Source organism: Malus domestica, chromosome 01 (genome assembly GCF_042453785.1).
Source record: "Malus domestica chromosome 01, GDT2T_hap1".
In the NCBI taxonomy this organism is placed as follows: Eukaryota; Viridiplantae; Streptophyta; class Magnoliopsida; order Rosales; family Rosaceae; genus Malus; species Malus domestica.
Genome location: NC_091661.1, coordinates 31,499,222 through 31,526,790, shown reverse-complemented (window position 1 = coordinate 31,526,790; position 27,569 = coordinate 31,499,222). Strand labels below are relative to the sequence as shown.

General features: G+C 37.4%; 3 protein-coding genes, 1 long non-coding RNA gene and 1 other non-coding gene across 7 annotated transcripts; 3 read left to right on the top strand and 2 right to left on the bottom strand.

Annotated features, from left to right (window-relative positions):
• Nucleotides 1–5: 5 nt before the first annotated feature.
• On the bottom strand, nucleotides 6–9,668 carry LOC103444155 (MAG2-interacting protein 2-like). Of its 2 annotated transcripts, none has more exons than XM_008383076.4 (12): nucleotides 9,428–9,668; nucleotides 9,269–9,317; nucleotides 8,971–9,144; nucleotides 8,066–8,267; nucleotides 7,760–7,953; nucleotides 6,320–7,307; nucleotides 5,284–6,242; nucleotides 5,095–5,183; nucleotides 4,658–5,017; nucleotides 3,359–4,523; nucleotides 2,942–3,207; nucleotides 6–2,840 (listed from the first exon to the last, which is right to left on the bottom strand). In XM_008383076.4, exons 1-12 carry the CDS (start codon nucleotides 9,509–9,511, stop codon nucleotides 270–272), a joined length of 7,101 nt encoding a protein of 2,366 aa, XP_008381298.3. In that variant the 5' UTR covers nucleotides 9,512–9,668; the 3' UTR covers nucleotides 6–269. The 2 variants fall into 2 exon arrangements, with proteins under 2 accessions (XP_008381298.3, XP_070677030.1); XM_070820929.1 differs by having other exon boundaries at nucleotides 7,760–7,947; nucleotides 9,428–9,647.
• Nucleotides 9,669–13,909: 4,241 nt separating this feature from the next.
• On the top strand, nucleotides 13,910–16,350 carry LOC139195395 (uncharacterized). Its single transcript, XR_011580229.1, has 2 exons — nucleotides 13,910–14,198; nucleotides 14,422–16,350. It is a non-coding gene; the product is annotated as an uncharacterized lncRNA (long non-coding RNA).
• On the top strand, nucleotides 13,978–14,132 carry MIR171I (microRNA MIR171i). The gene has a single exon (NR_120911.1). It is a non-coding gene; the product is annotated as a microRNA MIR171i (primary transcript).
• Nucleotides 16,351–17,120: 770 nt separating the features above from the next.
• LOC139196193 (protein FREE1-like) lies at nucleotides 17,121–20,251 on the bottom strand. 2 transcript variants are annotated; one of them, XM_070821861.1, is made up of 4 exons: nucleotides 19,757–20,251; nucleotides 18,675–18,918; nucleotides 18,126–18,257; nucleotides 17,121–17,705 (listed from the first exon to the last, which is right to left on the bottom strand). In XM_070821861.1, the coding sequence occupies exons 2-4, from the start codon at nucleotides 18,813–18,815 to the stop codon at nucleotides 17,646–17,648; spliced, it is 333 nt and encodes a 110-aa protein (XP_070677962.1). In that variant the 5' UTR covers nucleotides 18,816–18,918; nucleotides 19,757–20,251; the 3' UTR covers nucleotides 17,121–17,645. The 2 variants fall into 2 exon arrangements, with proteins under 2 accessions (XP_070677962.1, XP_070677963.1); XM_070821862.1 differs by lacking the exons at nucleotides 18,675–18,918; nucleotides 19,757–20,251 and adding an exon at nucleotides 18,356–18,664.
• Nucleotides 20,252–24,548: 4,297 nt separating this feature from the next.
• Nucleotides 24,549–24,971, top strand: LOC139192304 (uncharacterized). The gene has a single exon (XM_070814220.1). It carries the CDS (start codon nucleotides 24,549–24,551, stop codon nucleotides 24,969–24,971), a length of 423 nt encoding a protein of 140 aa, XP_070670321.1.
• Nucleotides 24,972–27,569: the final 2,598 nt, after the last annotated feature.

The window sequence follows — 27,569 nt, the reverse complement described above, 5'->3', positions numbered from 1 at the left end:
GCCTCTTTCACGAAGGAGAAATTTTTCAATGTGATCAGTACACAGAGTGGTACACCACGTGCTACTATACAAATAGTAAGATACGTGTCTTATTCGAATTTATACACTCCGATCCGACAAGGATCAGTACGGAGACTGTACATCATCTGTATTCCTTTCGGTGTCAAGTTTACATCCCGAGCTATATTTTCAAACACTGCCTAACAAACATCTATACATACAACTCCGGCTCCTAACGACAGAAAGTAGGAAGAGTTCATCATACCTGTTCATCTGACTTTAGTTGGAAGCAATGACAATGCGGTCCGGATCAGATTTTCCAACTTGCCTCTCAAACTAGAAACAGTATTGTTCAATGTTTCCGGTGAATGTGTCTCATCAAGCAGGTCGTGTAGTACATGGAGCTGCACCTCCAAAAACCGACTGAGACTTGCCTCCGCAACATTAACAAGACCAAGCGATGCATTTGTGTGCATAAATTTCGTAACCATGAGTCCGGCTAGAAGTTTCTGATCTGCTTTCACAAGCTCTGATATAAAACAGGGGAAGAGCATTCTTCTAAAAAGCAACGGCCATCTCTCGTTTTGCACTTGAGCTGCTTGAACCTTGTGGGATATGTTCCCGACCAAATAGCAGATATAAGAGAAAGTGTTTCCGTATGAAGAATTGGAGATGATAGTGGGTAAAACCCCGGAGAATAATACCAGCAATAATAACTCATGGTCACCGCCAATCGAGTCAGGGATGCCTTCTTGCTTCAACTTGTCTTCAACGGCAGCCAAACACCGCAACTGTAGTGATTCAAAAGGCAGTAAAAGCACCAGCTTTAAAGCCATGAAACAATCTCTTTCAAGAAGGATCTGGCTCAAGCTCTTCACCCCATCTTCATCAAGCAATATCCCATTTGATTTCGGTAGGGAATGATCAATTAGTCTGACGACATCTTTAAATTGGGAGAGCGTTATGAGTTTTTTGAAAATCTCCAACCAACATGCATGCAAAGGGTGAACGGAAAAGGATATTTCCTTCTCATTCACAGGAGATTCTGTCTCCTGAAAACTCTCCCAGCAATCGTCCCAGTTATCATCCCAATCATTTCCAGCCTCAGGAGCTTCTATAGAGGCTTTCTTATCTTCCCTCACTGAGAAAAACCCTTCCCACTCCCCTAACATGGCTAGCAAAGAATCAACATGAGAATATGTTTGTGCAGCATCACACAGCTTCAGAAAGCAAGAAACAGCGGTCTCTTGATTTGAGAGATCATCGGGGGTAACTTCCATGGTGGGTGATATGGTTGCCACAAGCTGTGTCGATTTGAGGGCAACTAATGTACTTGTAAACCTGTTAGATGTATCATTATGATCTGCCGACCCCTGATTAGCAGTCTCACTATTTTTACTTGCAAGGTACACCTCATCCCATCCTTCCCACGGCGTAACATTAGATTGTATACTAGCAGACAAACCCTTGATACTATTACCTGTGAGGTATTGCATAAGCTCTATAGTATAAACCCGAACTGAACCCGGCAGCTGCAGGTTTTCAGAGAACTTAGCCATTCTTTTCCAAACTAGTTGCCTCACCCTATCTAAATCTTCTAAATCACCTTCTAATTTACTCAATGAGGATAGTAGCTGATATAATTTCTCATATTCCTGGGATCCATGGGTAACCACATCCTGCAAAATGCTGTCCAAAATATATAAGTAGAGAAGGGGAAGTTCCTGGATTTCAGTGTCTCCGGCCAAAGCGGAACCCGTTGGACCCCCTAAAACCGCTTGGGAAAATACTTCAGCCACAGATCCAAACCCACAACCAGAAAAAATCACAGCTCTACAGAACATATAAGGTTCAGAAGGAGAGTCACAAATTAAACCATGATTGACAAAGCTGACAATTGTAGCCCAGCCTTGACTTGGTGAGACAGTGTCTTCTAATACCAGCCTCATGAAAACCTTTAGACAACACGCTAAGCAATCTAGATTGAGCCTGAGATTTTCTCCGACATCCTCATGGGATGCAATTTCCTTCATCTCCTCAACCAATCTTATCCAAAAGTTCAAGATAAGTATTAGACAATCTTGCCATGCTGAGTTATCTGGTAGAGTCCCATAAGAACCCAAAAGCGGTATGATTATTGTCAAATACCGCTTCATAATGTTCAAAGAATCTAAATGTGCCAAGAGTCTAATATACTCTCTGCAACATTCATAGCTCTGCTCAAGTTGACATACTAAGATTTGAAGGTTTTCAGTGCTTTTCGTGACCGAATCAGTTCTAGCTTTGGTTTCCAAAGTTGCCAACAAACTCAAAATATAATGTTTGTAGACATCCTGCCATGTTATCAGACCCTCCGACAATGGGTCGGGATATATACTGGCAAGTGCCTCTACCATCTTTGCCAAGGCTTCCAAGCTACTATCATATACGTGCATGTACACTTCATGCCTTAAGCACTTAAAGTTCAAACCACCTAATCCAGCAATATTTTTGAAGTTAAGGTTCGCAATAAAGGAGACTCTTCTGCACTCTTGTTCCATTAACTTGTAAAAACGAGATAGCCTAAAACCAGATAAATGCACTTGATCAGGGTGTATAATTGGTAATTCTTTTCTGTTTTGTTCCAGTTGCAAGTAGCAGCCAGAAAGCAGACCAAAGATGTAAGCAAGCCGCACCTTATGGCATCCATCAATTGCAGGGTATACAATAGATGAAACAGCTTTGATGGTTTCCACAGCATAGCCAACTATTTCACCTTTAAATTCCCAAATTTCACAAGTAATATCATCATTGGTCCAAACCTCAGAAATAAGGACAGAACTCAAATAACACAAAAAGACCTGCAAGGAAACAATAGATCACTAGCACTCAATGGGGGAAAAAGTCATCTCTATGTTATAGAATTCAGAGATGTAAGCCTACCAAGTACAAAGCTGCCTACCTGTGAACGGTTCAAGCCGTATTCATGAGCTAATGTTAAAACATCCTTCAAAATGTGCTTCTTCTCTAACTTGACTGAATCAATCAAGGGAAGCACAACACTCTCAATATAATTAAAGTCCTGAGACAAAAAGCGTACTGTGTCAACGCCAGGGATTATTTTCTCTAATGCTCTACAACGATCTGCAACACGCTTTTGATCTTCTAATTTTAATTTCCATTCCCTCCAAAAGTTAGACTGCACCTTGTCAAATTTGCCTATTTCACCTGAATCCAATAAAACAACATAAGAAACCATAAACTCCTTGTCATTGTAAAAATGTACATGCATCAATAATATTACTCTATTTTCACATTTCCACTGCTTGGAGCTTTAAGATGATAGCATAGCAAATTGTAAATAAGTGTAGCAGATTACCTGTGTGTTTTTCTTTAAACTTCCTTAGTAGCAGCTCCCTCCTTTGCGTAGGATCTTCACACTCGAATGCTGAACTATACAACAAGCTATATGTCATCCCCACATTCATGATGCTAGAAACTTCTTGGTAATCCTTCCTTGTTCTAAGCTGCTCCTCTATCACTTCAACCCCACTCACAGCATCCAACAGATTCAACAGAAAGGAGCAACCCACCATGTCTTCCTCTTCGGTAACAGGTGGTTCAATTATTGATTTTGCCAGAGACGCAACCACATTGTCAGTAGGAGCAAAACCATTTCTCGCCAACCAGGACAGAATGGTCACTAGAGCCTGTGTTCTTACACTGACATATTGCTTTCCAGGAATAAAGTTACCACTTGACTTCTTACTGTGTTCTCTATTCCTACTTAGCTCAAGCAGCCATGGAAGTTGCAGGGCAGAAAATGTCAAAAAATTTCCATTTTCTCTCAAAACAGATTCCCAGTTCGTTCCGTTAACAGGCAAGTTTTTAGCAACAGCAGAAAGTACAGTTTTTATGTTATCAAGATAGACTTCTTGATCGTCATGGACTGGACCTGTAATAACCGAGGAGCCTTGAATTGAGAAATCTGGACATTTTGTCCCTGACAACATCATTAATGTCTCGCATTGACCTTGCAAATCAAGATCCTTCCATGCACGGAGCAACGCACTCACGGATTCCTCATCGCAATTGCTCAAAGCAAAACCCAGTAGCTGCTTTCGAGAATTCATATCCATGTTTTCAAGTGCAGGACCCCTTGCTATTGCAGCACATAAGTCCCAAATGTGACCATGCCCTTTCTTAGCCAAAACAAGACATAGGTCCAGGGCCAATTGGAGATCACCAGCAACCGCAGCTTCTCTGGCAATAGCTTCCTGAACAGAAGATATGTGATCTGGAGAGCTCAATCCAAGAAGTTTTGCAATCTCAATGAGTTCATCAACATGTAAAAATGCACCACTTTGGCGTGTGATTGCCATTTTGATTATCTCCATTGGATCTTTTATTTGCCTGAATTGCATGGGTAAGAGAGTCACTCCAAGGCTGGGAAGTGTAACCGTAAGTGCCTCAATAATATCAGACTCTATTCTGCCATTTCCACTGCTTGGAAATAAATTGAGGCATTCCTTAGCCTTCCAGATCTGAAAATAGTTGTACACTGATTAATTAATACAATAGTAAGTATTGATGTGCTACCATATCAAAATGTTTAAATCTATCATTGCGTGCTTGAATATCATTAATCATCTGCAAACATCAGCATCTTTATACTTACTTCAGGAGAAGAAAGACTTGAAGCTGAAAAGAAATACTCCCTTGCAGATTGTATGACAAGATTTTCAGCCTTCTCTGATGCTAAAGCAACTGAACTTGTACCCTTTAGATAATTCCTCGCAAGAGAAAACTTCCCCGCTTTCAGCAGTCCTCGGCAAAATTCCATCAACATATACTCCAGGTCCAGAAAAGGAAATGCCTTTTCCCTAATGCATTGCATATCATGCCACATGCTTGCCCAATCAGTATCTGATCGACCAGGCTGTCGACGTATAAATTTTGAAAGGATAAGACGAAGAATTTGCTTTACACCTTTTCGATCTTCATGAGACTCTAGGAAATAGTTCAGGGGCTTTGGCACCTGAAAATTGATTAAATGCAATACATCAATACCCTAATACCAAGAGAAACACTTCCCTTTCATGAAAGAATACAGACCTGATAAAATGCAAGGAGCCTCCCAACTTCAATATGGCCTTCTGCCAATTTCAATCTTCTCTCAAGTCCATCAATATATATTTCACTACCTGTTCAGTGAGAAAGATAAAAGGTAAACATTCATAAACAAAAACAAAAAACATATCTCACTGACTCTCACACAAACCAGAATACCAAAGAAGCAATTACCTTGCATTTGTGGAAGCTTTGATAATATGGCTGCCATTGTACTCCACGTATCAGTAGATGTGCACAAATAAATGCACTGCAGAGCAGAGTCTATTGCTTCAACCTCATCCTCAAATAGGCTGTTACTCTGAAAATTGCTGCACCCTTCCTCTATTATCTGCAAGCAGATGTCCACTTTGTTCTCTGAAGCAGTTTCCTTCAGCCATCTAACCAGAAATGATTCAGCCTTGCTATGCTCTGTTGTGGGATGGTCATCTGCCACCTGATCCTGTGATCTATCTTGCACAAATGGAACTGCCATATTACGTAGTCTTGCAATCATATTTTCCTTTTTAACTCCTTTAAGCATCAATCTGAACTTCTCATAGTCAGAGAACTGTTCCCACATGACAAGACTCAAGCTGGAATTTATTTCTGGACAACTGTCATCAGAATAAATAAGTTGATGCAAGTATGAGACATCCTCATGGAACCTCTGCAACTCGTAAAGACCTTTTCGATTAGCAAAATCAAGCAAGCAAATGCAATTATCTAGCTGTCCACTACAACGATCAATATCTCTAGCTCTCTTCTTGTACCATATTGAAAGTTCACTAGTTGATGGCCAAACTGATCCTAAGCACGGCTTCAGTAGAGGTTCGGTCTGGATTTGCATACCAATTTCACAGTCCTTGGGTGATCTGTGTATAAAACTTATCATTTTCTCGCATTCAACCCAATCTTCTTCCCTCACAGCAACATTTGTAGTGGGAGACATCCCTGGAAGAAGTTGCCCATATGTTTGTACAGGAACTGTTTCGGGGATAGCAGCTAAAATCTCCAAAACGCAAGAAGCTAGTGAATAAGGATGACGCTTGAACAGGAGATTTAAGGCCCCAATCTTCCCACTTTCAGCAAGCGCAACAGCCGCTTCACTTATAGGCATAGCTCGAAATTTGCTATATTCCTGCACAGAAAACCTGCATAAAACTATGTCATTCAACTGTAGGTTAATGCTTCGCTAACATGAAAATATAGCTTCGTAAGATTATGATACCTGCCCATGTTTATCCCAAGAAAGGTCTCCAACCGGTCTCTGAATTGTAATAACTGAAGTCTAGCCGTACGGAAATTCCAAATTTGGCTACATTCATCATTTTCTGATTCAGAAAACCCATACTGGTTAGTTAGGTTCAGCCCATATACAAGTAAGGCCCTCACAGCATCTTCAGTAGGTCCAACTTTGTCAACACATTCGGAGAGTACAAAAGTTTTGTCCTTAATTTTTGATAAAAAGGTACTTATTTCCTTTGTTCCTTGACTTGACTGCAACCACTGGGACTTTACAACTTCATCTTTATCCAACCCATGACAAGCAGCAAAATCCAAGGCAGCTTGATACTTTTCATTTCTAATCAAAATATTATACATCTCCCCGATGGATCTTTCAGAAAATGATACAAGGCTCCAGTTCAACGAAGAAATGTAAATTTGGTCAAGGCTGTCCACTACAATATGCTCCATACTATGTGAAGCATTAGTTTCCATTGAGTCAGATCTCTCTTCAGATGACAGAGTCTCCAAAAGAAACAGGTTTCCTTGAAACAGATTTATTCTGTCTATAACCGGCTTAGAATATAGAGTTCCATTTTCCTGAACTTTCAAGCCACTAAGGATGTCAAGCATGGTAACAACGCCACACCTTTTAGCAAAAGTAAGGATGTGGTCAGACCACCAAGTAAAATCCACAATGTCACTTAAATATTCCCCTTCTCCACTTGACAAATTATTGGTCACTTCTGACTCGCATCTCTCTCTGCATATAAAATTGGAAAGTGAAGGGCATTCTTTATCCAGCTTAAATACGTGCAAACATCCCGTGACATCTAAAGTACCAACAAATTTGGCCTGTGGAGAGATTAGCACCTTTGGATATACTAGCTGAATTCCTTTTGGTTTCGAATAAAAACCCTCAAACTGAATGGTAACAAGCTGCTCCAAATCAACGATCCTACTTCTATGCCAGAGAGAAAGATAACAAGATCCTGGAAGAAAAAGAATATTTAATTAATAAGTCATATAGCTCATATATTACATCATTTTCAATTGTTTTCTATAAACTAATTGATAACTGTCAGTATCTTTTTTGCATATGAAATAATTAGCAATCAACTCTGAAAATTGGCACCAAAAAAAAAAAAAAAAAAAAAAACATGATATGCAAATATTCAACCAACAACAACATCTAGAGTGTTCTTCCATTCTTCCAAAAACATAAGAGCTCCCATTAAAAATAAGGCCATCAACAGAAGTTACTTGATCATCCAGATTCATGCAAAACTAATGCGGTAGATTTGTTTAAGATAATAATGTAAAACTTGCCATATTCGAGAAATGATATTAACCACATAAGGGCCTGTATAAATGAATATCTTCATGTATAAACATGTATAAGCTAAATGGAAAGTAGAAGTAGTAATCATGACAGAGTTGCAACCTGAGGTTAGTATGACACCAGCAAGCAAAGAAAGCTCTGGGTGGTAGTCAACGCAGAAAACATTGCAAGAGAGCTGCCCCTTTGCAGTTAACCCATTATGTGAGGTGCATGCAGAATATATAGAAGAAGTTGGATCCTGACTGATCTCAATATGCTGAAGGGAACCATCAAAGGTGACCACAATAAAGCTACACCTGAAAATATTTCATTAACTTCAACACATAAACCTCAAACCAGGTAATCAAGACATGTTCTTGTATGCGTCATTTTTTCACGGGCTATGGGCAAGAAAAAGAAATCACTTACAGACAAGATTTCTGTACGTCAGAATCGTCTTGCACAATCAGGCTTATTACTGGTAAAGATACTTTTAAATTCCTCCTTGCAATCCTTGTTATTTCATCACCGTTTGCTTTGATAAAATATAGTGTATCGGTGTCATCAGCAACTCCAAGAACATCATGACTTTCCGACCAAGTTCCTATTGTAAATGAAGTAAGGCTTCCACCTGATGGATAGAGCACATATTAGATTCATTAGAAACTATCTTAATCAAAAAACAGAACTAATGTAACATTCAAATTTGGATACAATGAAGAAAATCCAAATTTCTAAAGCATACATATCCCACATATGTCACAATGACGAACCAAAAGGAATCAACACAATATGCGTATCCACAAAAGTATTCCAACTTCAAATCTCATTGGCCAGTATTAATATGGTAATCCTACAAATTCCTCGCCATGATTTTCTGAAAAGACATGTTCCTTAATTAATTCTCTTTGGCGCCAATTTTGGACTCACTGTATACGGTGGATTACTATGGTTAGAGGTCTCATGGTCTACAACGAAACTCCAATGAACGTACATGTAAGTGTTCGTTAAAGAAATACCATTTTTGCCTACCGCGACTAACTGGGTATTAATATTTCAGATATATAAGCTGACCATACATTGGAAAAAGGGCATAGCAACCAAATATAATGCAGGTAATCAAGTTTATTCGTAAAGACCTCAACTTTGCAGGGAAACAAGTTTATAATCCAAACATATCATTCAAAAACAACAAGAATGCCCGCCTGACTGCGATAACTTCAAGGCTGTAACTTTAGTATAGAACATTCAAAATATGATGCACCAAGATTACATAAGCTGATGCTTCCACAAATGCAAGGACAACAAAACCAATGAAATACAACTTAACTTACTTGTAAAAGTGCCGCATGGCTTTGAGTATTCGTCCTCCTTCTGCAAAATCGTTATCTGATTTCCGGAAGCAACAGCCACACGCTCGCCTCTCGGAGAGATAAACAAAGATGCCAGCTTTCTCAATTTTCTTGGCTGTTTGTACTCGCTCCATTTATCCCTGAGCTGGCTCACACCTTCATGGATCAACAGGCAACACAAAGTCAACCAATTCGGCTTCCGGCGACATGATCACGCTCTCAAACACCATAATTCATAAAAAAATAAATCAAAAAATATTGAGAGGAAAAAAAACTGAACCTGGAAGGGAAAGCAGTGATCGAAAGCTCCCTCTGCTGCCGTTGTTTGCCTGAACTCCGTGAATTAATCGGAAACGAAAGAAAGTTAACAACTTTGATTAATTGAGTGATTAAGCAAAACATGGGGTTGATTAAGTTGAAATTCAAGAACATTAAGAACCTGTTGAGGAGGGTAATTGGGAATGTAGGGCCTCGTAATGTGACGCCGTGTCTCGTAAAACACCGTGCGAGTTGCTTCGTCCATGGGGTAATGATTCGGCGTCGTTTTTCCACCCTCCGAGATCTCAAACACTAGACCTCAAAAACCACACCCGCATCTCAAATTTCTTTTTTTTTACAGAGGAGAGGGGAGAGAGAGAGAGAGAGAGAGGACAGACGCACCACCATTTGTTCTCTTTCATTTTTTGGTTGTGAAACGGCTACGGACTCAAATATGTCGGGCCTGGGCCGAAATAAAAATTAGGCTGAAAGCGAAGAATATAAGCTGGACCAATAACATTGGCCTTGGATTTGGGGACCCGTTGGGCATCCTGGAAGGGCATAGACCCATCGGGCCGTTATTGCGATGCGTTTTGAATGAGAGCCCAAAAGGATGGGGCATGAAGTCGATCCTTTTTCTTTTTTTTTCTTGATAAAACGATTGTGTAGTAAAAAATAATCACAATGCGACACGTGATTTTTTAGACAAAAGAGGACAAAAATACCCTTGAGGTACAACGGGATTCCTACGCACGAGTAGCGCGCAATCATCCTTCAACCAAATCAAAAATGCCCAAAATAGGTAATAATTCAAAACTTATCTCATCAAATCCCTTCTACAAGGTAACTTCCATAACCTTCAAAACATTCCATATAAATTGAGTTAATTGGCTAATTAATGGATTTATTCCTAATTAATTCATTAATTATCAATTAAATCACCCATTAACCACAAAATACACTCAAAAACATCCCAAAGGGCCGGCCACCTTTTCTCCAAAAGGGACCGGCCATGCTCTATATAAACTACCATATTTTCTCTAAAAATCTAAGTCCACACTCTTGCAAAACTCCAAAAACTCTCTAAACACTTTTCTCTCTAAATTTTAACTTTGGCATCAGAGGTTCTTCAGCCAAAGCCCCCCTCTCAATTCATTGTGGGAGCGTGAGGCTCTTGGCCTTAACCAAATGTGTTAATTGTTTTGTATGTGCAATTTTGTTCAAGATCAAGGAGAAAGAAATTTGCATCCACAACGATGTTAGGGTTGGGATTTGTCAGTCATACTATGAGCCATCCATAATTTAGTGAACTTGCAATATAGAGATATTAAATTTAAGATATCTTACTTATAAGTAAAAAAATATATCATTTAACTATAATAAAATGGGGATCGACTAGAGGTGGCAAATTAATCCATTGAGTTGTTAATGGGTACCCATTAAGACCCATTTAGTTTGATTTCATCTTACACCATTATCACCACTATAAATCTCACATCGATATTAATGTGATATCAAATTAAACTGGTCTTAACGGTACACATTAGCAACCCAATGAGTTAATTTGCCACTTCTAAAATGGACCCATTCTTAGATTTTTGTTAGAGATTTTTTGGGTAATGCTTGGGAGACCAAATTTGTAGACAAAATATGCAAACCAAATGATGTATCACCAATAGGAAATGAGTACGTTTATCAACGTTTAAGTAATAATTCAATCATCAACTTCCATGTTATTTAGTTTACAAAATTTTATCTATAAATTTAACCTTCTTAACATTACCCGAGATTTTTTATGTCACGTCGCTAGTTTGCCAAAGACAAACACAAGATAGACCCATGCAGCCGGATCCCACATGGGCCCATCTCGATAATTACCATAAACTCGAATGCAAGAGACACTTCGTTTGTTTTTTTAACGTACGAATAATGTGGCATGAAAGTTACCACCCAAGAGATTCTCCTCTTCCTGAGGGTTTGAAAACACACGCATTATGGATGATAATGATGGTGGAGGAATAATATTCGGATTGCTACACAGATTACAGCGGTTTGGTGCAAATTATTCTGCTGGGATAGTGTTGTTGCAAGTCAATTATCTACTATCAATTTCTTGAACCAAAAGAACTAGTTCATGCATGCAATGCAATGGAAGATTTTATTCTCTTACAAGAAGTGCCATATACGCGCAATGAAGTAGTTAACTCAACTAGCATATATATTCTTCAGCACTGGCTTCAAATCAAATGGATGAATTGGTGGAATATTTTATGTCTATAATACATAATATATTCTCTCATTCGAATATCAATTATCGGATCATATCATACGGCAAAACAAAGTTCCAGCTTGTAGGATTTCCAAAAGTTAGATAAACGAGAAATTTTTCTCACAATTTCTGATATTCCAAAAGTCCTTTCCAAAGATGACCGTTCATTATCCCTAAACCATAACCTCTACTGTGTCACTACTGCAACCCTAATATCAGTTCAAGCTCATGCTATATATAATGATCTTAACTGTAAAATTACCATGACAGATATTAGAGAACTCTATGTGGAAAAAAATATCATGACCACTCCTTTTATCTTTATATAATTGTAATGACTTTTTTGGGACTAGATTTTGCATAATATAATAGATGACCAAACAGCTACATGAATATCATGCATAAAATCTAAATACATGTCATAGCATGCATTATAAAATAAATAATTAATCAAAGAAAATGTTTTATATGCACATACTTTCTTCTTTTTGCACATCCCTATTTCTATTTCTTCCCATAATTTTTCTTTGCTTTATTGAATCTCAATGTAAAAAATAAAGAGAGTTTTGAATTAAAAAAAAAAGAAAAAAAATGTACGAAAACCATCTCGTTTATCAATTAAACATGTGATATGAAAATTAAGGACCACTGTTTCAAAGTAATCTTAAACATATTAGGACCGTATGAATAAATCTAGAACTGTATAGTGACTTGGCGGCGCTGCTTAAACTATGATCTTAATTGGAACCGGATCCCCTCCGGACCTAAAGGAACTGAGCTCAAGGATCAAATGATCTGAGCCATTGAAATTTGATCTAACGATTACAAATATGAGGTCCCCTCTAAAAGTTATAATAATTGTAGCCGGTGTATCAAATTTCAATGGTCTGGATCATTTGATGACTCAGTTCCTTTGCGTCCAGAAGGGATCCGGTTCCATCTTAATTTTGTAAGAAAAACAAACCCTACTAAATTAGCTAGTTAGGGCAAAAGTGCTCACTGTCTCTCAGCTTTATTCTGTTGGAAGACTTTCCTCTCGTATGTTTCAAGGACTATCATCATGTATGTTTAATTAACTAGTAAGTCCTCTTTTTGACCCAAATGAAGGGATTTGAATTCAAAAGTAGCGAAAGAAAAGGAATGGCAAGAGATCTCCAAAGTTGTTCCCTTTCTTGAAGAAGTAAAAAACTATATATTTTCTCTCTTCTTTTAGCTTTTAGATTTCATGGCTTAGATTTGTAATTCCCGTATATAATTAAGAAAGAGTGGTGTGTGCACTGAGGAATTTTTATGGATAACAAAAATACAAGTCAGGCGGTGTATAATTTTAGTTGTTATAATAAGGGTAGATGGAAATGATTAATATGTCGTACTTTTAAAGTATATATCAACGAATAAATAAATTTATGTGTTATAATTGTTAGCATCAACGGTACTATAGGATAGAGAAAAACACAAAGTAAGGTAAAAAGATAGACCCCAAGGATTTATATGTTGCAACATTTTCTACTTTTGTCCACAAGGCATCAATCAATCTTCCACTATATCAAAATAATGGGTACAGTAAGAACAATATTACCAAGCCAAAGATAAGGCTTGATGAATACAATAAAGTATAACATTCTAAATCTTACTTACACAATTTGTGGTGAAACACTCATTCTCAACCTTGGAGTGGAACAACTCTTAGAACTCTCTCACTCTCTCTCTTGGGGTGGTATGCTTGCTTTTGGATGATCCACAATGGTGAATGTCACCTCTTTTACATGCATGGATGGAACATCCTAGTGAGTCCAAGAATTAATTCCACCATTATCAACATTCATGCACCATCCAATGCAGTAGTCTTGGAACTCCATATATAATTCATGCACCACATAGAGTTCCCATGTTTGATTATATGAACCAACCATTACATTCCTTTGAATGTAGTATTCTTCAATGCATCATTAGCTCTCTATAGACTTATAGAGATTTCAAACCATCTTTAATCGGGGCTGGACCCATGGCATATATACCAACATTAATTTGAGTGAAATATTATAATTAATGCCACGTGTCTGTGACTCTGTGTTTCGTATACTTACTCCACCACAATGACGTCCAAGTCGAACGACATTGATGCCCTGGCATGCAATATTGGTGATCTTGATTAATCACGTGCCTCCATTATGTTATGCTACTGCTGATGGGGTTTTATTAATTAAAAAAGTTGATGAGAGAGGGGATGAAAGGGATTATAGTGTTAGTGGGATTCCTAAAGATATGTTTATGAAAAATGTTCCTTCCTTATCCTACTGTGTGCTCCCTTACAGGAACCATCTGTAGATTACCTAACTAATCAAGACGACTGGCAAGCTAAGCTAAGCTCCTACTTGCTGTTATAAATAGAGGTGGAAGCTCCAATTCAGTATATCAAAAGAGCTTAAGCGTGTACGAGTACGAGCCTTAATACTTGTTTCTGCAAAAGCAAACATGGTGTGATATTGGTTTTGGCTCATATCTCTGATAATTAGCTTATCTTCGATCATAAATCGTCATGATGCACAACAAAGACTAGTACTACGTACTCTTTGAGATGAGCCGAACCAATATCACTCTTGTATGCTTCTTTGCATATATATATTTGCCTACCTAGCGTGGTCGTTTGAGTTTATTAAGCAAGGGCCGCACCATCACTGAGGTTCGATGACTAGGGCTTCATACTCTCTCTCTCTCTCTCTCTCTCTCTCTCACTCTCTCTCTCTCTCTCTCTACACACACACACACACACATATATCTCTATCTATCTAATTTTCCAGTACTTTAGCAATATTTCTTTTCGTTTCAGTTTTTTTATTCTCTAATTATATATGTTATCTACGTACTTACACGTCTGGTTTTCTGGAAATGTGGATATTGAGCAGATCTCTCAAATGAGAGAAAATGGCTTCCATAAAGCACTTCGTGGTGTAAATACGACAGCCTTCATCCATAAGTTACAGATCTCCATCAACTTCAAGTAGCTACTCCAGTACGGCCAGCCTTCTACCTTCATTAATTTCAAATAAATAGGTTCTGCATATCAGCGTATGGCATACGGTAATGAATTTGGCTCCATATACCATTGGTTTCAAAAGTACTGGCTTTACTTAATGATAATTGTTTTTATTTTAAATATAACCACATTTAATTTTACATTAATTGGTTTCAAAAAACACACACCTCTGCTTAATTTTCCGGATTATCTCAGTTTAATTTCACCATATTGTAAAGAGTTGTAGGATATGCATTATACTAGTTTCTTTCTAACGTCAATTTGCAGTAAACACACACAGGTGCTAATACTGATCAAGCTTAATTAATTACCAGCAATATTTTGCAGAATTAGGTAAATGTATATGTATGATATTTAATTACCAGCAGTATCAAGCCATATTTTGAAAATTCATCAAAATATCTTTCAATTTTTAAAAACCAAAAACAGTTTCTAAATGAGTTTTGAAAAAAAAAATAGAAACGAAATGATTATCAAACGATCATTTTCTTTGATTAAATAACTTTTTTAGAATATAGTTAAGCTTTTATGAGACCTAGAAATATAAGCATATGAAACTGGGTGATTTTTTGATACATGATTAATATATATGTATCGAATTAAAATTATAATCTTAGCCATTCTAGGACCTAATAATACATGCTTTATTTATATAAGTGGCGGCTTCTTGTATACCGGTCCTTTCTAGGGCTTCGTAGTTTGTAATTTGTCCACTTTAGACTTTGTTTTATGAACGATCTCTACAATTTGACCCAAAAAATGTATAAGTTTATGGGGCATTTTCAGATACAAATATTATTCTTATACGTACTAAGTAGAGCACAAGAATCCAGGGAAAGCCAAACCTCATGAGGGATACATTTATATTTTACATCCAAATAAAATATTTTGATCTCTTTTAGAGACGGGCTCTTGCCACTTTTATTTCTAGACACATAAGTGATCTGTTATTATGCATGATGATTACATATATTGAACACATTTTGTTATAAATATATGTGCAAATAATTTACCAATAATAACAACAAATAACTCCGGAAAAAAAGAATTGTGATAATCAATACCTAGACATAAATCACCAAGAAGTCGATCATGACAATTACTGAAACTCCTCCACAAGTAGTAGGACCAGGATTTTTTTTTTTAACCATATCATCATGTGGTAAGCTTAATCCAATGAAACCAAGGAGGAGACCAAATTTGATGCAGGACCGGAAGAGTCAAAATTCTTATGGCTAGAACTTTGTCGGAAATTGAATTGACAGACCACAACAAACTGTCCATTGTAAAAGACGGGGCACTAGGACAGCTTCTTGAACTCCTTTCAGAAGGTGATATTGAAAAGGGGAAAGTTGGAGTCAAAGCTCTTCTTCACCTCTCCAACTTACCACAAAATGGCCTGCAAATGATTAGAGAAGGTACCGCTGTTTGAACTTTTGTATTGTCACAGCTCATTATCGCCAACCTTGCCCGAGCAGGTAGCTGAGGCTATTATGCACCTTGCCACATCGAACGCCACTCAAGAAGCTGCATAGTTACATACCGAGTACATTTGTACCGACACATTTGTACTGATACATTCGTACCGAAAGTTATGTACTGATACATTAGTATTGAAACTTATAAACCAATATTTATGTATCTATGAGTAAAATAAGGTAACTAAAGTTATGTATTGATACATTCGTATCGAAACTTATGTATCGATACATTCGTATTGAAACTTATGTACCGATACTTTCGTACCTATGAATAAAATATGGTACCGAAAGTTATGTATAAATTGTTTTTGTTTTGTTGTTGAATTTTTTTAACAATAAGAATTTGAATTTTGAATAAATTTTGAATGCTGATAAACCCATCCCATTATCCTATTTTTCCACTCATATCTCAGAAGTATTAATAACATGTTTATAATTTTTATAAAAAGACTTTTAAACCCCTACCCCATTTCTCCCCCATCGTCTCTCTCCGTCCCCATTTCTCTATTTCGTTTCATCTCTCTTCTCGGTTTCTGCACCGACCACCACTGCCGAAAGCACGAAGGATCAGGAGGAGCACGGCAAAGTTGTGGTGGTGGAGGAAGGGCAAGAGGAGTGCTCCTCTCCTTTGGGGCAAGTCACTTCTCATTTGGAGCTTAAATTTCAATTTCCATTGAATTTGAATGGTTGTGGAGTTTGAGATCGAGCGTCATCACAGCGGTAATTATAACTTTTTAATTTCACTAGAAGAAAAAAGCTCATCTATCACGGTGAAAGCCCGTGATAAATTGCAATCCACCACGGACACTATGCCCGTTAGTATTCTGGATGTGATAAAAAGTCTCAGGTTCTACCACGGGCAATGCCCGTTGTCAAATGCAATATAACCACGGATTGTACCCGTTGTAGATTGAGATCTAACACCACGTGCTATGGCCGTTGTCAATTACTAATTGACCACAGCTAGTGCCCGTTATAAATTATTTTCCAGAATTAAAAAAAAATAAAACTATTTAACAAATATATATATATATATATTTAGTACAGAATAACCAACAAAATTGCATATTTACTACAATATAATAACTATCTAAAAAATACTTGATAATATTATAACAGAATTTAAAAATACTTGAGTTTCCAAATAAATACATAAACAACGGAAATCATAAAGTACTATCCATGTAGTTCCTAATGAATACATAAACAACAGAATTCATAAAGTACTATCCATGTAGTGCCAAAGTACCATTTTCTAGTCTAAGTACGAACTAAAATTACTCTCCAACTCCGACGTACTTAGATGACCAAGCAATTGTATTAGATATAGCATCCTCCAGGACACGAAATTCACTTGTAGGGCGGTACAAAGATATATTCTCCACTCTGACAATAGTTACCCAAAATTTCCAACAATAAGAACCAAGCACCATGTGATGAACTTTCGCCTCAGGATTTGTTAATTCTATTTCTCCAGTTGCAGACATCGAGACAAGTTAAACAAAATCAAATTCATACCTGGGGAGATAATTTGGAAACCTAGTAACTAGAATTGGGAACCTGTTTTACACCATTCTTAGTTCTTTGGAGATCTATACTGCCTCCCTGAGATCTATAAAGCCCCAAAATCTGACCCACAAGCCGTGCATTTTGTAACTACCTCATCAGGGACCTAATAACAGCAGTAACGAAATAAGAAAGAAGGCCAAATAGGTGTTGACAACAAATTTCAATGAGTTCGCAAAATGAATGATAGAGTTCAATAGAGATTATGCATTGAATGAATACGTTTGATATTCATGCACTTTTGCACAGAGAAATCAGCTGGCGTTACTTCACAACAAAACACTACCCCTCATGTAAGTACACTACTCATGCCTATTTGATCAATGTGAAATACAGGCCTGAGTCTAAAAGTTCAGGCACATAAGTCAATCTCTGTAGTTTACTACCCTGCTCAAAATGAACACATATATAACTGAAACACGAAATGATTAATCCAGCCCACCTCCAGTAATTTTCACATAGAACCAAAGCATCATATACATCTCAAAACAAGTATCAATGTTTATACATCTTAGTAATTTCCAACCTGTACAGTTGCAGCAGTCACTGTATCCAAAAGGGTGTTGGCAGTGTTACTATTTGACTGCAATCTAATACGCCTTGGCTCAATATCAACAGAGCTCTTTGACCAAAAGGCGAAGGTAGATGAGTTGGTTTTCTGCATGAGAAGAAAAATAAACATACAAATTACTTTTACCTCAATACATAAATTAAAAGTTCCTTAACGAACTTGATGCTAAAGTAAAAGGAACTTACATCACATCTTGTAACGGTGTCGAGGGGATATGAGAGAAAAGATCGTTTGGATACATGTCTGGAGATTGTGAAATGGGCTATATACACAATATGAGAAAGATGCATATTTGAATCATGCCATGCTCAACAAAGTCAATATAGAGTTGAACCGTTGAGGGGTTTCAGTAAACAGGTTGAAAGCGTCTTTCTATGTTTCATTATTCTTACATGTGTGGAACAAAATGTTACTAGAGAAATCCTTCTTCTTAACAGAAATCCCAGGCAGAAAGGCAAAAGCCAAGGGAGAAATTAATACCAGCATCCACAGAATCTAATGTACCTTGCCTATAAAACCTGTTGAACCACCCAGTCTTGCGACTCCAACAGCGACATTAACAGGAGCACCACCAGGAGCTTTCTTAAAAACAGGTGCTTCAGCAAGTGAAGCTCCACCAACGGTGGGCACAAAGTCAATTAGCATTTCCCCAAAGCAAACAACCAGGGACTTGTCATCTTGTGACCCTCTTTTTTATGGGAGGATGCATCTTTAGAATCTTCATGCAAAACCAATTTTTTGTCTGGAGCTGCAGTCACATCATTTAAGCAGTATTAATCAAATTGCCAAGAAGTTCAACAAGCTATATCTACGCCTCAATGTTGCATATGCAATAGTCCGCCATGGACATACGTTTAACGTTAATTAATACGAAAACTTTCTCATCGTCTATGCAATTAATTAAGCTAAAAAACACACAATTGCTCCAACTGGGACTATGTTAGAATCAATTCACCTTCTTTTATCCAATTTTGGTACTAAAACTAAAACTACAGATTAATTGATTCAGAAACTCGAAACTGCATGTTAAGTAAACAAAAATTGTTCATCTTTACAAAGCATATGTTATCCGACTAATCCTTTATTGTTTTAATCGTGATTTTTCAAGCAGATAACAGATCAATTACCAAACACACGTGCAGTGTAAATCGTAACACACAGTGAATCCATACGAAGCAAGAAATTATATTTCGAATACAAAAGATTCCTAATCACATACTAGAAAGCATATACAGCCATAACATGAATTTTTCACTTGAAAGAAGTTAATTTTTAAGAGAGATTCACAAGTGGGTAAACTTTGTACCAGAGATTTGATCAAACATGTAAAGAAAAAGATTGATTGCTGCGAAAGATAGATAAAAATTACAGAAACCCAATGCAAAGAAATGCCCGAGAATTCAGAAATCATCAATATTTTCTGCAAATCAATGATATTTCAGCTAAAAAATGTAACTCGAAGAACCCAGATGTGAAACCGCCCAATGTAATACTAATGGATTGAAATCCCAAAATTTAATCAGGACGTACGTATATGATCAGAAGCATCGTATACAATCAAAATATGGAAGGAAGATTTAACGAACCTGGGGCGAGATTATTAGCCATTGCAGGAATGGAATTATCACCTCCGTAAGCATAAACATCATCGCCATACCCGCATCGGGACCCGCATCATACCGCTTCCCATATGGATCCGAACCCAAATCGGATCGGCTTCGATTGTATCCCCCATACCTATCATCTAAATAGGAGCCGTCGGAGCGACCGCCGTGATCAAATTTCAGAGAATTCTCGTATGGATTTTCATATCCAGAACACATACATGAGCATATTGGAACAAGCTTTGGGATTTTTACCTTACAGAAGAAGCCGTGGACTTGGGTGCGCAGTCGATGGAAGGGAGGACGAGTTCGCGAGGAAATTGCCAGGTTTGCAATTAGAGATGGTTTTGTTTCTGATTCCGACAAGGTGGAATTGGGCTCGGGTATGCAAAAGTGGAGGCGTTTAGAAATTTCTGAAGAGGAAAGGCAGAGAAGCTGCGAGAGAGAAAGGAAAATGAGGAGGGAAAGCTAACGCGCTCTCTTTGAAAATAGGGAGTTAGAGATTTTGGGCGCTATGCCAAAAGTTTGGCGGCGCTCCAAATTTTAATCTCCCGCCTTCTCCAAATGTTTTCAATTATGAAGAAAAAAATTAAAAACATCCACCACGGGCCAATGGCGTGGTGAATTCATAAAAAAGGATGTGGTAGTTTGAAGTAACCACTACGAGCATATCTGGTGATAATTATGATATTCCATCATGAATATAAATGTTCGTTGTAGATTATTCGTTTTTAACAACGGGCCAAAATTTGACCGTAGTGGATTAATGTTATCTACCACAAGTTAAACTTGACCGTGGTAATTAAATAATTTTCACCACGAGTTATATATGCCCGTGATAGAATTGATGTGGTAGATGAACTGTTTTGTTCTAGTGTTTGTTTTTTTTTTACTACCCCGAACTTCATTTCTTGATAGTTGCTACAAGTGCAAGTGACTTGTTGCAGTAGTACAAAATATAGAGATACATAGCTTGTGGACAAGATTGAGAAAATGGTATTGGATTCTGGGTTGGCTAATTGACACGTTTTGCTGCTAAAGGAAGTTCCAGGGGAGACTGGAGGTCGAAACAAGATAATGATGGTGTGGTGCTGGTGCTGTAATAAGGGTTATTTTTGGAATAATAGAGGGTGGGAAAATAAGATTTTAATTGTGGATGGGTAAAGAATTTCGAATGGTAAGTTTATAAATAATAAATGTGCTATAATTACTTAAATATGGTAAGTTTTAAAAATAAGGACTTATATTAGATTTTGAAAACCAGGCTAAAATCTAAAAACAATTTTATTGAAACCTAAAATTTAAAAGTCCGTATCTTTAACCGGACATGACATAAACCAAGCATTCTCAAAGCCTTCCATGCAATGTGCCAATCTTCTTCTGGGTTCGACATCAGACTAAAGTTGAGACAGTTAACACAATTAGTTCTCGCGCAATGTTTTTGTTCTTTCGGCATGTGGTTCTGAACGTACTAAGAGCCACTATGATGTTTCATGTGATTCACAGCTCTCTACTGTCCAAGTAATATTGCTTCAGTTATGCGAAACTGATAACCCTACTGTGAGGGCAAATGCCATGAATCTGCTCTTTTCCTTGACAGAAGACGGCAATGACAGCACTTTCTTGGAGCACATAGTCAAAGGTGCGTCGAGACCTTGCTAAGGATTGTAAAAAGTTCTAATGATGTGGAGGAGATAGCTGCTGCAATGGGGATCATTGCTAATCTTCCAAAGGACGCGCAGATGGCGCGGTGGCTTCTAGATGCTGAGGCAGTTGAAATCATCTGCAATTGTCTAACTGATGGGAACTGAGATGCCTTGTGCAGAAGGCGGGTAACCGAGAATGCTGTTGGAGCTCTTCGCCATTAATTTCACAGTTCCGACAAATCAGGAATGGCAGAGAAAAGTAGCTGAAGCCGGTATTATACCAGTGCTGGTGGAGCTACTACCTTCTGGAACTTCTTTGACAAAACAATACACTGCCATTTCGCTTAAACAGCTATCAGAAAGCTCCAAAAGCTTGAGCAAGCCGATTAAGAAGCGTGCAGTTTTCCAGGGCTGCTTCTCTGCACCGGAACTTGGCTGCCTTGCACACCAAGGCATCTGTACAGTAGAATCTTCATTCTGCCTAGTAAAGGCCAATGCTGTAGAACCCCTTGTGAGATTGCTTGGGTAGGAAGATTTCGGAGCTTGTGAAGCTTCTCTCGATGCGCTTTTGACGTTGCTTGATGACTAAGGAATAGAGCATGGCGGCAAAGTGCTCGATGATAAAATTACTGAGTTCACAAGTTCCCAGTTTGCATGGAAAATCTCTCAAGGCTTTGGAAATGATTTTTTGGGTTAATGAGTTGAATCCGAAGTATGGAACTTCAGCACATATGGCATTAGTTGAATCTGAAGTATGGAACTTCAGCACATACGGCATTAGTGGATATATATTGCTCAGAAGAAAGATAGTGATATGAAATCTCTGGCTGCCAAGGTGCTTGCTCAATTGGGTGTGCTTAGCAAACAATCTTCTTATTTTTTTATTGATTTGTATATATTTATAGTCATTATTCGTTAACGAATTCCTGTGAAAAGTCGGATTCTGATGTTTGAGATCAGATATAGAAGTCCGTTCATGTTTTTTCCATAATCCGTGACCTGTTTTCCTGTTTGATAGCCATTTCAATTTTCGATTTTCAATTTTTGTGTTAGAACTTAGAAATAAAGGGGATTCAAAACAAAGATCCCAATCAAAATGAAAATGTTCTTCACCATGGAATACGTTTGGTACCAAGTGTAATAATACAATTGGTCAGAAACTTAAAAAGAAAATTCTACTAATTGTATTGTGACAATTGGTATATTGAACCGTGTTTCCGGCACACTAAAAAATTTCTCTGCCAACTGAAGCTACAAGTACCCTACGTGATTTGATTAAATTACATTCGATCTCACAGAATTAGGTTAATTTATTGTTATTATTTATATTTGTCGAGGTGTCATTTTTTTTTTTGGGTCAATCAACCAATATTTGTTAGATAATTGAACCACCCATGTTTCTCAAGTACCCACAGGCATTCAGTGTCTAACACATTTAACCGTTAGATCTGATCGAACAGCTAAAACTGTGTGACAGAAGACTGTTGAATTTGTGTCAGTGTGTGTACTCGACAAAAATTGCATGTATTGTATGTGCCACAATACAGGTTTTGGGACAAATCCATCACTTCTGAAGTTGGGGTTGGGGGAAAATCAAAACATCCATGTCTGATAAGCTTGGTGAATACGCCATTACCACAACCATCCCTTTTGAACAGTCACTGCAGTCTGCTTCCGGCAGCGGTGAAGCAAAAGCAAAGTTGAATGAATCCGTGGAAAAAGATCATGATCGTCATTCTTTTCTTTGTCTTCGACGTTTATAGCTGACGACAAGAAAGGACCTTGCGGGGGACGGGTTAACGACACAGTTATGGCAAGATATGACCACTCATAAAATATGAAACCATAAATTTCTGTTATCGGCATGCTATTCGTTTTGATATTTGTCAATGCAATTTTGCAGGTGGGTACTGACTACCGAGTCTTCGTATAAAAGTTCCAATCGAACAGAATCTTTCAACTTGGTAAAGAAAGTTAATTTATTATTTTTAGTATAGAAAATACTTCTGGAACTTGATGGAAATGAAGAAGAAGGGAAGTCTACAGATAGCATCACGGTTATATGAGAATGACCTCCCTTGGGATTTGAAAGAGAAGATCATGACATTTGCATTATACGAATTGAGAGCGAATGAAAATATCGATATAAAAAATATCCACTCTATTCTTCCCTGGAAATATTTAATTGATGCCAAGCGTCATCTCTGCTTAAATACACTAAAAAGAGTAAGCTTTTGTATAAACAAAAGTAACTTATGCTTGAACTCTCACGGGCATAGCAGGCCTAATTCAACCCAGCACAATAAATTTTCGTTGGACTTGCTCTTTATATTTCTCGTATATATGCGTCTTCCTCTAGGTTTCGATGCTTCAAAATGTGAATGAGAAGGAGTTTGAAGCATTCTGCGAGGATCTTATAAACCCGTGATTTATAAGGTGGACACCTTTATTATTCGAAAGGGGGAACCATTTGATAAGATGTTATTCATCACACAAGGGACAGTGAGGACCTACACAACTACAAGTGATGATGGAAGGGGTTCTTCAAGCACTGGTTATACTGTTGGTGATGAGTGCTTTCAGAAAGGTGATTTTTATGGAGAAGAACTTCTCCAAGCTTGGGCATCAAATAAAAGGACCTTCTCTCGCTCTACCAAAAATGTTAGGAAAGTGATCCTCACACAATTTTTATCTTCTCACACACCTCTTTTTAATGGTTGGAAGCTGGTAACTCGGCTTTTTATTTAGAAAGTGGTTTCTTATCCACTGCCAAGGAAGTAGTTTCTAAATTTTTATGTGCTCGTACAACCTCGTCTATGTAGCTTTTTGTATCTAAGTGTTGGGAGTTTTAAAATATACTAGGATAGTCATAATCTATTTTGCTTACTTCTTATCTTTTCAGTGCATTATGAATTGAGATTTTTTTGTAGTCAGTTGGCGGATTGAATAAATCAAACGGTATCAACTTGTATAATTGCGGTGAAAGCCGATCCAGATTGCAGAGTCGATGAAGGACAAAGCTGATTCGGATTGAGGAGCGTGGAGGTGGAAGGAAGGGGAAAGCGAAAAAATGGGAAAATGAGGAAGGAAACAGGGGGAAAAGGTGGAAGGAAGGAACCAGGGAAAAGATGGAAGGAATGAAACAGAAGGAAGGTGGAAGGAAGGAACCAGGGAGAAAAGGTGGAAGGAAGGTGGAAGGAATGTGGAAGGAAGGTGGAAGGAAGGAACCAAGTAGAAAAGGTGGAAGGAATGAGGTGGAAGGTGGAAGGTGGAAGGAAATAGAAGGAAGGTGGAAGGAATGTGGAAGGAAGGAACCAGGGAGAAAAGGTGGAAGGAAGGTGGAAGGAAGGAACCAGGGAGAAAAGGTGGAAGGAATGTGGAAGGAAGGTGGAAGGAAGGAACCAGGGAGAAAAGGTGGAAGGAAGGAACCAGGGAGAAAAGGTGGAAGGTGGAAGGAAATAGAAGGAAGGTGGAATGAATGTGGAAGGAAACAGAAGGAAGGTGGAAGGTCAACGAAAAAATACTTGGATATTTTCTTATTCTTGAAATAGTAAATTCATGCTCCATAACAAATCTTGCAATCCAAAAGAATTGTCACCAACCTTGCCATAACTTGTAATGACTTGTAACGAATTTTTTTTTTTTAAACGTGGCGGCGTTTTGGTAAATTTGTAATGGAAATATCTAACCTTTTTGGACCACTACATAGGTGACATGTGGCACCTTTTATTTGGAGCCTTTTCCTTTCTCCTCCCCCGTGCTCTATCTCTCTCTCACTAGAAGAAAAAAGCTCATCTATCACGGTGAATGCCCGTGATAAATTGCAATCCACCACGGACACTGTGCCCGTTAGTATTCTGGATGTGATAAAAAGTCTCATTTTCTACCACGAGCTATGCCCATTGTCAACTGCAATATAACCACGAATTGTACCCGTGGTAGATTGAGATCTAACACCACGTGCTATGACCGTTGTCGATTACTAATTAACCACATCTAATGCCCGTGATAAATTGCAATCCACCACGGACACTGTGCCCGTTAGTATTATGGATGTGATAAAAAGTCTCATTTTCTACCACGAGCTATGCCCGTTGTCAACTGCAATATAACCACGAATTGTACCCGTGGTAGATTGAGATCTAACACCACGTGCTATGACCGTTGTCGATTACTAGTTAACCATAGCTAATGCCCGTGATAAATTATTTTCCAAAATTAAAAAAAAATTATTTAACAAATATATATATATATATATATATATCTGTATTTATATATTTTAGTATAGAATAACCAACAAAATTGCATATTTACTACAATATAATAAGCACATAAAAAATACTTGATAATATTATAACATAATTTAAAAATACTTGAGTTTCCAAATGAATACATAAACGGAAGTCATAAAGTACTATCCATGTAGTGCCTAATGAATACATAAACAGAAGTCATAAAGTACTATCTATGTAGTGTCAAAGTACCATTTTCTAGTGTAAGTACGAACTAAAATTACTCTCCAACTCGAACGTACTTTGATAGCCAAGCAATTGTACTAGATACAGCATCCTCCATTCAAGAAGTTTTCAAGACCAAATGCACATTATTCTATCACCAACCAGATAAGAATGTAAATTGTAACCCCTTTCTCCTTTTGAAACCAAATCAAATATCATTTACTGGATTCTACGAACCCAACATCGATCTTTAGTAAGTTATAATCAGAAATATTAAAGCAATATATAGCAGATCAGGAATACAAAATCGTTTCCTCTTACACTCTTTACAGCGAACTACCCAATCCTTGTTGTTCCTCTGACATTGATGGCACATCATCAACGCACCTCCTCAAAATCCCAAAACAACAATTACATTATAAATCATCAGTGATAACAAATGACAAAAAAAAAAAAAAAGCCAGCGTACTAATTGGAATAGCTCCGATTACAAAAAATCCTCCAACAATATTAGCAATTAGTGATGAAGTAAAACATAGAAAAAACGAAAAAACCCTAAACAACGAGAGAACTTATGGAGAATAGATAGGGTTGAAATTTGCGGAAAAATGATGAAATAACACCAAGAAAATTCGTAGAAAGAAACCCTACGAAACTGACATACCAGAATCAAGACTATATAGTCTGAAACCGAGATTCCAACCTGAAAGAGAAAGACAATCCAAATCAAACTCACTGAGAGAAAGAGATAGTGAGAGGGCTGAGAGCTTGAGAGATCGTGAGAGTATCGCAAAAGAGCCAAATGCAACTACAAGACCACTCAATTCATACCAAATTTATATAGAGAGATCAGTGAATAATCTTTTGCGTCCTAGAAAAAAAGAAGGATGTGAAGAGAAGGATTGAGGGGATAACCAAATATAACTGCAAGCAACTGGTGGGAACTTGAACGGCAGTTTCCTCGCTTAGTGGGTTTTTAATTAAGTTTTCTTTCCAATAAAAATTATATTAACCTTTATTATATGTTAGTTGTTTTACAATTATATCATCATTGGGACTCTCTTATAGCCATAAAACTAAAAGTATATTGGGACTCTGATACGGCGCAACACCCACTAATGGGCTAATAAATTTAAATAAAATTATACATAGAAGTTTTTATGTTGTAATTATGGTAAAATTTTGATATCTTAAATTTTAAATATATAGTTCTATTTTTATTTTACATAGTTCTTGAATTGTAATTATCACTTTTTATTTGTTTTGGTCAAATCGCAATGAAGACAAACCAAAATTTGGGTGTTCTGGGTAGTCACAAAAGCAATGGAGGTCTCCTTGCCTCCCTCCCACGTTTTGTAGATTTTATTTATCATTATTTGTAACCATGTCATTTATTGATTGAAATTCTCCGCATCACTTTTAATTAGGACTATTGGATATTATCGGATTTAAAAGTTAAACAAAAGTGTAGTATTTCAAATATAATAATAAATAATAAATTATGAAAGAAATTTTTTGTTGCAATCAATAATCAATATAGTAATAAATAATCAATAATATAATGATTCTAAATATATTTAAAAAAAAACATAAAAACATCCACCACGGGCCGATGGCGTGGTGAATTTTCAAAAGGCGGTGTGGTCGTTTGAAGTAACCACTACGAGCATATCGCGTGGTGGTTTTGATATT

Coding starts and splice junctions, on each gene's coding strand:
- LOC103444155 (XM_008383076.4), bottom strand. CDS start 9,511: ATGGACGAAGCAACTCGCACGGTGTTTTACGAGACACGGCGTCACATT. Junction 8,268..8,970: donor GCCATGCGGCACTTTTACAA/GTAAGTTAAGTT, acceptor TCTATCCATCAG/GTGGAAGCCTTACTTCATTT. Junction 6,243..6,319: donor CTTGGGATAAACATGGGCAG/GTATCATAATCT, acceptor AGTTTTATGCAG/GTTTTCTGTGCAGGAATATA.
- LOC139196193 (XM_070821861.1), bottom strand. CDS start 18,815: ATGCTAATTGACTTTGTGCCCACCGTTGGTGGAGCTTCACTTGCTGAA. Junction 18,258..18,674: donor CAACAGGTTTTATAGGCAAG/GTACATTAGATT, acceptor CTTCTCATGCAG/AAAACCAACTCATCTACCTT. Junction 17,706..18,125: donor TGACTGCTGCAACTGTACAG/GTTGGAAATTAC, acceptor TGCTGTTATTAG/GTCCCTGATGAGGTAGTTAC.
- LOC139192304 (XM_070814220.1), top strand. CDS start 24,549: ATGGAAGGAATGAAACAGAAGGAAGGTGGAAGGAAGGAACCAGGGAGA.